This window comes from Cajanus cajan, chromosome 5, assembly GCF_000230855.2.
Source record: "Cajanus cajan strain Asha chromosome 5, NIPB_CcT2T_4, whole genome shotgun sequence".
Taxonomy (NCBI): Eukaryota; Viridiplantae; Streptophyta; class Magnoliopsida; order Fabales; family Fabaceae; genus Cajanus; species Cajanus cajan.
The window spans coordinates 67212242-67221613 of NC_138521.1; the positions used below are offsets into that span (position 1 = coordinate 67212242).

The 9372-nt window shown below is 32.5% G+C and overlaps 1 protein-coding gene across 1 annotated transcript; it reads left to right on the top strand.

The window, feature by feature from the left end:
• Positions 1-1315: 1315 nt before the first annotated feature.
• Positions 1316-2948, top strand: LOC109809886 (protein ANTAGONIST OF LIKE HETEROCHROMATIN PROTEIN 1). The gene has a single exon (XM_020373302.3). The coding sequence runs from the start codon at positions 1378-1380 to the stop codon at positions 2770-2772; it is 1395 nt and encodes a 464-aa protein (XP_020228891.1). The 5' UTR covers positions 1316-1377; the 3' UTR covers positions 2773-2948.
• Positions 2949-9372: the final 6424 nt, after the last annotated feature.

Below are 9372 nucleotides of genomic sequence, written 5' to 3' on the forward strand. Positions count from 1 at the left end.
GGGAAGGGTTTCTATATATAGAACCTAAGGCACTACACATTCCCAAACCTATCCAATGTGGGACTAATTTGGCCACATCAAAAAAAACTTATTCGATGTGGGACTAAATTTGCCACACCATATTCAACACTGCCAACACATTTTACTAGATCAACCCGAAATTATCTTTAGCCTTTTAGATCCATATGCAAAGTTTCTTGGTTTATTTAGCTCCTATATTCTCTCTATAATAGACCTTTGTAAATTATTGTGTATTTAATCATCATTTGTTTAACTACATAAAGGGAGTGATTTGTAATTAAAAGTTGTGAATGATTTTAAACGATTAAAAAGGTAAAATGAAATATAAAGATGTGTACATTGACCCAAACACTTTGTGTATTAATTTTTTGTATCTATTATTATTTTTAATCAAGTAATTATCCATTATCTTTTGAAAATTGTGGTCACTTTCCCAGTTACGTATTTATTGAATTTTTGTATCCTTTTGCAATGAGTATGGTTGTTGTTGGTGCTGGACAGTAAAATCGGTAGAAGTTTGAAGGAAGAACATGGTCCTTTTGTTTTGCAAAATGATGGTTTCTTCGAGTAACCGTTCAAGGAAAAAGAAGGAAGAATAACTGAATTGGAGATGAGCAACCAAGTTTTGGAAGTTGAAGAGTTTAACAATTTCCAAAATAAATTTTTAAATGGTAGCCCAACACTTTTGGATATTACCAAAGAACAACATGGGGAAAATATGTAATAAAATTAAGTTTATGGGAGGAAAAGAAACAAACCTTAATGAAAATTGATATGGACACATGGCATTATGTTATAAGTCAACGACTCCAATGGACTCGTACCCCGAACTTGTTAAATGCACGACGGGAACATGCATCTTAACTTTTTGTGTACTCATTCATACATTAATGAAAAATGTTTAAATATAATAGAAATATAAATGTAAAAAAAAACAGAGAAAAAAATATAATTCTTTTCTATATTTATTTTCTTAACTAGTAAGAAAAAGAATTAGGGTGTGGGAGTAAAATGATTTAGAGGTCTGATTTGGCAAGTCATGATTGTAGCGTAGGGGTCGTACTCCTATTGAGCGAAACTTCTTAAAAGTTTCCGCATGAATTGAAACGTGTTTGATTTTGTGAACGCGTGGATGAGAAAACCCACGTTTCCCTTCCCTTTACTTTACTCATTAGTGATAGTCATGGGTCAAAGGTACCGCGTTCCCATGGGCCATGGGCCATGGGCCATGAGACGGTATGCTTCTTCTTTTCCCTACCCCCTCCCCAGTCCCCACGTATAAAACCCCACACCCTATCTTCTCTTTCCCAAATTCTTCACCGTTCACACTCCCCTTTCACACCTTCTTCATTTCACATGGAAATCAACTCCTCCTCCTTCCTTACCCTCGAAGACTTTTCCTCCCTCTTCTTCCCCGAAACCAATCCCACTCTCCCCAATTCCAATATCAACCCCAACAAACGACGCGGAAATACCTTCCACACAAACCACACCGCTTTCAACCACCTCCTTAATTCCATAATTCACCTCGACCAACAACAACCTTCCTTCATGGATTCTCAACCAAACCAATTCCACTTCGACTTCGACTCCTCTCCAACCAAGAGGCCTCGTCGCAGCACTAATAATAGTACTGCCTTCGACGACACCAATTCTGCTGCCACAAGTTCCTCAGGAACGGCGCCCCAGCGCCGTCTCTGGGTGAAGGACCGTTCCAAGGACTGGTGGGAACGCTGCAACCACCCGGATTTCCCGGAATCCGAATTCCGGCGGTGCTTCCGAATGAGCAAAAGCACGTTCGACATGATCTGCCAGCACCTGGACTCCGCCGTCACGAAAAAGAACACGATGCTCCGCGACGCCATTCCGGTGCGGCAGCGCGTGGCGGTGTGCATTTGGCGGCTGGCGACCGGGGACCCTCTCCGGGAAGTGTCAAAGCGGTTCGGCCTGGGAATCTCGACGTGTCACAAGCTGGTCCTGGAGGTGTGCTCCGCCATCAAAACCGTCCTGATGCCGAAGTTCCTCCGGTGGCCGGACGACGCGGCGATGGAGAAAACGAAACAAGAGTTCGAGTCGCTGAGCGGAATCCCGAACGTGGGTGGGTCAATGTACACGACTCACATTCCCATAATTGCTCCGAAGTCGAACGTGAACGCTTACTTCAACAAGCGACACACGGAGCGGAACCAGAAGACGTGTTACTCGATAACCGTGCAAGGCGTGGTGGACACGAAAGGCGTGTTCAGCGACGTGTGCATAGGGTGGCCGGGGTCTCTCTCGGACGAGCAGGTTCTGGAAAAGAGCGCCTTGTATGAGAGAGCGAGCAGGGGCAGTTTGAAGGACGTTTGGGTGGTGGGAAACTCGGGGCACCCTCTGATGGACGGTGTCTTGGTGCCATACACGCATCAGAATCTGACGTGGACGCAGCACGCGTTTAATGAGAAGGTTGGGGAGATTCAGGGGGTGGCTAAGGAGGCCTTCGCCAGGCTCAAAGGGAGGTGGTCTTGCCTTCAGAAGAGGACCGAGGTTAAGCTCCAGGACTTGCCCGTGCTTCTCGGCGCCTGTTGCGTTTTGCATAATATTTGTCAGATGACCAACCAAGACATGGCCCCTGAATGCAAATTTCACATCTTTCATGATGACATGCTGCCGGAGAATGCGGTTCGGTCTAACGCTGCGCTGCAGGCCAGGGATCACATTGCGCACTATTTGTTGCACCATGGCCGCGCCGCCTCTGCTTTTTTCCAATGATCATCGTCATCATCATCATCATCATCATGCATCTCTTCTTATTAATTCTTTTGCCTTTTATTCTTATTTCTTATAATAACATTCTGTTAGTGGGGATAATATCAATTTCTGTAGATACTTTTTTACCCAACCCAAAAACTGAATGAATCAATATGTTTCATTTTTGTTTTCTTAAATCCATGTTTTTGGCTTTGTTCCTGACATTTCAGACATTTTCCATTCGGTGCTCGTCAGATTTGCGATTAAAAAACTTGTCGATTCATGTAAGGTCGATGCCGCCGCGTGTTTGATTTTTTTTTTGTGTCTAATAATGCCATAATATATTGTTCTGCTATGTCCCACACTGTTTGACCCGTAAATTATATTTGGGGGCTCTCCACGGAGAAATATCGTATTTGCGCTTTTTGTGTTTTGACTTCTGTCTACGCAGTCTTGCTGCTGGGAGAAGGGGATCACTGTACAGTCATGTCTTTTTTTATTAATTATGAGTTTCTTTTGATCATTAAAACTGCAGTTATAGGAAAAAGGTCAATGTGTCTATCTATCTCCCATCCCGTGATAACCGATACAGAGAATAACAGTGGAATATTTTGGTCATATGTCTATATTTGGATTTTGGAACATGAATCTATTTTCGGGTCTCTGGTCGTTCTGAGAATGTTTTTTGAACAGTTACTCTTTTAAAAAAATGCTTTTTACCCTGGCTACTAGGATCGTTATAGAAATTTATTTAGGATTGAGACAATTTTAAAATTTATTCTCATTTTAGAGTGATCAACCATAGGTAAAAAAAAAACCTGACGTTATAATGATAACGCTCGAGTTAAGTACAGCATTGTTATTGGGCATCTAACTTCAACTGTTTTGGCAACATATCTCGTTGCCCAAAATTACACCACAAAAGGTCATCATGTATGTGGCGCTTTCTGCATTACGATGTTTTCTCTTGTTAAGAAATAAATGAAGGGAAGGTGTCCTAATTTATAAATATACAAAGTACTAATCATGTGTATAGGATCTCAAAGTGTAAAGTGTAGGTTAGTTGAGATGTACTCCAAGAATTATTCAAGGTAGGTAGCTTGCAGCAAGTAGTTCTTGACGCCACTAATATTATAATAATTTCATACTGAAGGCAAAAGTGGTTAATTTATTAATATTAGTTTTAATTTTTTAATGTAATTTAAATTAAAAATTATTTAAGAATTATTTTAATTTTAATTTTAAATAAAACTAACAAATTTTTTAATGTAAAAATTTCTTATTTATTAATTAATTAAAACGTGTATATATTTAACTAAATTAAATTTTATTGATTACTATTTAACATTTAAAAAAATTATATTTTATTAATAAATTATTTTTTTTAAATTAATTATTTATATATTTAAAAATGTCAACATGTGACGCTGGTACAAAAACTGTCACATGTATGGTCTCTTGTGGTGTTATTCAGAGCAACAATACATGTTGCCAAAAAGTTATTTCAAGTGTTGTTGTTGTGTGTGTAACAACACTAAAAGAAAATAAAATAAAAAATAACTAGTCCTTGTTGAAGGATAAAGTCTTAGTGCACACATTTTTTTTAACCTTCATAACTATTATTATAAGATTGAGTTTAAAGAGACTTGTTTAAAAAAAAATACTTGTTCTTAAGTCTAAAGAGACTTGAATGTAAAAAAATACTTGGTTGTTAAGTCTAGAGAGACTTGCTGTTAAAAGAATACTTTGATAATTGTTTGAAGAGGCAAGTCAAAAAATACTTAAAATTAAACAAGTGACTTGTTAAAAGAATACTTGTATCTTTATTTAAAGATAGTGAAACTCAATTTGATTGGATTGAGAACTATATGGTCTTAATGGTTGAAGCGAAGCAGTATAAAAATATTTAGTGTTCTATCTAACATTTTTTCTTACTTTATCTTACTACATTATTACTTCACTGTAAAAGACATGCGAGTTTTTGATATACATTATCCAACCTCTTCTATTATTTATCTTTTTTGCACAGTATACTTGGAAAGTAAAAACGAGTTTGCTTTCAAACGAGTGAAAGAATCCCAAAGAACGAGAGACTTAAGTTTGTTCACTCTAATGTTTGGGGTCCAACAACTGTTCATATATTGGTGGAAAGCAATACTTTATGACTTTTATTGATGATCACTTTAGGAAAGTATGAATATATTTTCTCTTTGTTCAATATAATATTTGCAGTAGTATGAAGATGTAAAACAATTAACTAAATTCTGTTATCAATTTTGTGTGCTATTATTCAACATTTTTTTTCCTCACGAATCTAATTATAAAAATTTTTGCATAAATTTTCAACAACAACTAGCTCCAACCTCTTGACACCGGAAGATGTAGGTCATGTTTTCTTGGGTGAATAGATGTTTCCATTTACCTAGACATGTTCCAAGTCTAAATTTCATGGATATGCATTTCCTTAAATGTTAACTACTAACTTGTTAAAAACAAATAAACTTTTTTTCACATATTTGAAATTGAAAGGGATGATTATATATATATATATATATATATATATATATATATATATTTATTTTTAAATTTTTTTTTTTGTTGAGAAAATGGGATGACTAACATTGTGTTTAGTTTAGGAGAAACACCAATAAAATAGGAAGGAGAGCGAAGAAATTACTTCAAGAAATAAGGTGCACAATTTTGTTTAAAAAGAAATACATCACATGAGAAATTTACAGATGTGGATTTCATATTTGTAAAATTCTCTATAAAAAGGAAGGGAAATAGTGAAGAGATACTAATGGAAGTTTTTTTTATACCATTTTATCCCTCCTTACTCATAACCCTTTCACCAAACCCTCATTTTGCACGTAGTGATTTTTATATGTTGTTGGCTGCCCCAGAGGTGGTATATTCGAATACAACTTTTATTTGAATGACAATTCATGATATTCAAATACATGTTTTCTTATTTGAATGATAGTGGACTGTATTCAAATACATGATTTTATTCAAATGAAACCATGAACTTTTATTTGAGTGGGAGTGCTTCAAAGATGTGATTTATTTAAATGAAATATTTGTTTTATTCGAATGAGAGGACTTTGAATAATTGCATGTGTTTAAATAACATGTTAATGAGTGTTTTATTCGAATAAATATGTTTCTTCGAATGAAACCAAAAGTAGTTTTATTTGAATAAATATATTTTTTATTTAAATAAATAATAATTTTAATAAATATTATAATTTTATTATTAATTATATTTTCTTTTTCCTTCACTTATTTAAATTAATTAACTTTATAATATTATTTAATTTTATTTCTTACTTATTTTTCTCAAAATAAAAAACCTTATTTTTATCACTTTTTCTTACTTATTTTTCTCTTTTATTTTTCTTCCCTCTATTTTTCATTTATTTTCCTTCACTCGAGTTTATATATCAATATGTTATAAGAGCTTTCAAATAAGCAAGCAAGTAAGCCTGCAGACGTTTTGTTTTTCCCTCAATTAATGTAATTATTTTTAAAAATTAAATTGGATTTTAGTTTGAAATGGGTGTAAGAAGCTACTATTCATGATTTATTTTTTTCCTAATTGTTATCCTCTTGCATCTGTTGCAAATGGTCACATGCATAATGCTTTGTGCATCATTCATTATTTTTGCTATTTCCTCACTTGGTCGATTTCTGAAGAACAGTTTATGTTGGTCAAGACATATCCAAATTTGGCTTAAGCCTCTGACACTTGTAGTGAAAAAAGAGAGACTAAAGTCAAGTAACTTTGCGGTGATGGTAGACTTTATGTTTGTTATTAATAGAAAGTGAATTAAGGTTTCATGTTGCATTTTGCTTGTACTATTTAATATCAACAATCCAATCATAGAATGAGTTTAAAGTCATCTCAAATCCTACATACCCATATGTCTGGCTATAGCCTATAGGAGATGTTGACCATAACACAGGTCTAGTCTTTTTCTCCTACAGTGCTATTATCTATATCTTCTTGTGTGACTTTTAATACTGCTTCGTATTTTTGGTTTATATCTCAGCCAATAAGTAAAAAAAAAATAAGCATTGCTAAATACTAATAGCTTGATTGAGATTCCTGCATTGGCCTTTTAACTTGAGCACATTATTCTTTAATGGCCTAATCTAATATATTATCAATGTATTTTTTATTATAGTTTTTACAAAAGTTGAATTTGTTAATTCTTTAAATAATGTTCTACGAATATTGGTTATATTATATGAGAAATAATTCATTGAATTAAATGGTCTTTGGCTTTGGTGTGTGCAGAAAAGAGCAAAAAAGCTTGTGGGCATAGTTGTCAAGTAGTGGAATACTAGAATCAGAATGGAATGTGAAGTGTAAACTGTTGAGTGATGGGGAGTACTGAATGGCAACTTTATACGGATTGTGCTTTGTTATTTTGACACGTTTTTCATGTGCTGTTTAATGTTTATAGTTATAGACACGTGCTTTTGGCTTGACTAAAGGTGTTTGGTTGCACTTTCTAAATTGTAGGATTACATGGGCGTTGCCAAGTGCCAAGTGCCAGTTCGCCGTAAAGATGCCAAACAAGAAGAATCCATGACATGATATTGATGCATCCCTGTCATGGAAACCATTCCAACGGCTATATATACATACAATCTCTAATTCTGTATGGAATATTTACATAAAAAGAAATAAAGCAGAAAAATGTGGATTCTTTCTTTTTTGTACAATTGAAAGAAAATTAAAAAATAATTATTTTTTTTATTGAAAATGATAAAAAAATATAGCAGTAACTATTGAAATTTAACAAAATTTATAATAAATAAATATTTCTAAATATATAAAGTAAATTTTTGAACATATAGATTATATTTTATATTTATAATACAAAAACTATATTGTGATACAAAAGTATTTTTAACTTTTAACATGTAAATTATATATAGTAAAACTAATTTATGAGTAAAAATGAAAATTGTAATTTGAAAGTGATAAAAGAGTTAATAGAATAAAAAAAGAGGTTACAATTAAAGAAAATCTCCTAACAATAATTTTTTTAAAATTAATTACTTTAAATCAATTATATAAAAACAAAATTAAAAAACATTATTAAATAATAAAAGTTAATTGCTTATATATTTTTATAGTATCATCCCATATATATGTTTCCACACTTATATAAAACAAAATGTCACACTAATTATATGATGTTTAATTTTTTTAAAATTCAACTAATTTTTAAGGCCTTTTCCTACTCTCTTGCAATAAATTGTTTTTTATATGGAGATCTTAAATATTTTTGGAAGATAATATTTTTTTTATGTATTGATAGGATATCATTACCTTAATTTACTAATTATGGTAAGTTTAATATGTACTTTGTGTCATAAACTTTATATTTTCACGAGTTTTATGCTCAATTAATTTTTTTTCACAAATTTTGTCACCACCAAAGTTTTAGAATGTAACACATTTTTCATCTACCAAATTACAATTGTCTCGCTGATGTGGCCATTATCAGGTGGAAAAATTTAATGATGCAGCCTTTTTTAATTTGTTGTTTTTAAACTAATGTGGCAAATTTTATTTTATTTTAAATGGTAACAAAATTGTCTTCAAAGAAACTCGTCCCTTACGATATTTGGTTTATGCATCTTGAACTTCCCATAAACCCTATGTAGACTTGTCTTTAAGGAATTTCTCTTCCTAGGGTCCTCTTAATCAAACAATCCAAGCGATTTGGCAACAAATACACATGTTTTGTTTTTTTTGCCACATTCGTAACGAGACACAATAGATAAACTTAAGCAACTATTCATAGGACCAAGCATAACGAGGACAACATGCTCAAAACTTCTAAACAAATTAATAGTAGACATTTTACACAAAGCAAAGACATTGACTCGCCAAAAAAACCAACAAGCTCAACCAAAGTCTTCTTTTTCACATCTTTATTTGCAATGCTCTTACCAATGTCAATGTAATCAAAGGCAACATAACAAATGTTCAATTTGTTCACAAATAGTCTAAGTTATTAAAAATTAGTCTAACGTAACAAATTAGATCGGTTAGACTATTTACTTTTAGACTTGAAAAAAATCGGATCAATTTGACTTAATTCAACAGATGAGTCAATTTAATAATTTATGAATCAAAATTATAAAGAGGAAAATAATATTTGAAAACACAACTCTATAGATATTAATTTTTGATTCATACTACTACTGGGTCAACTCCAGATATTTCTATTTACGATGGTTGGTTGCCATTTGAAAAATTTGCACATGGAATGCTATTACTCTTTTACCTTTACCTCTTCACCCTCCTTCAGTCTTCAAAGGACAAGGTGGTTGATGAATTTAATGATTGCTGGACGTACACAATTCATAAACATATAAATCTGAAAATAAAAAATAAAAAAATACACGATTCACGAATATATTTTAATATCTGTATTAATTTTTTTAATTATAATGATATAAATAATATTTTATTTATTGATTTTTTACGTTATTTATTAATTAAGATAAAATATTTTAAATTTTACTACATATTTATAAACAATGTTACTTCTAAATATTATTATTTGTGAAATATATTTCAAATAAATACTTTAAAAA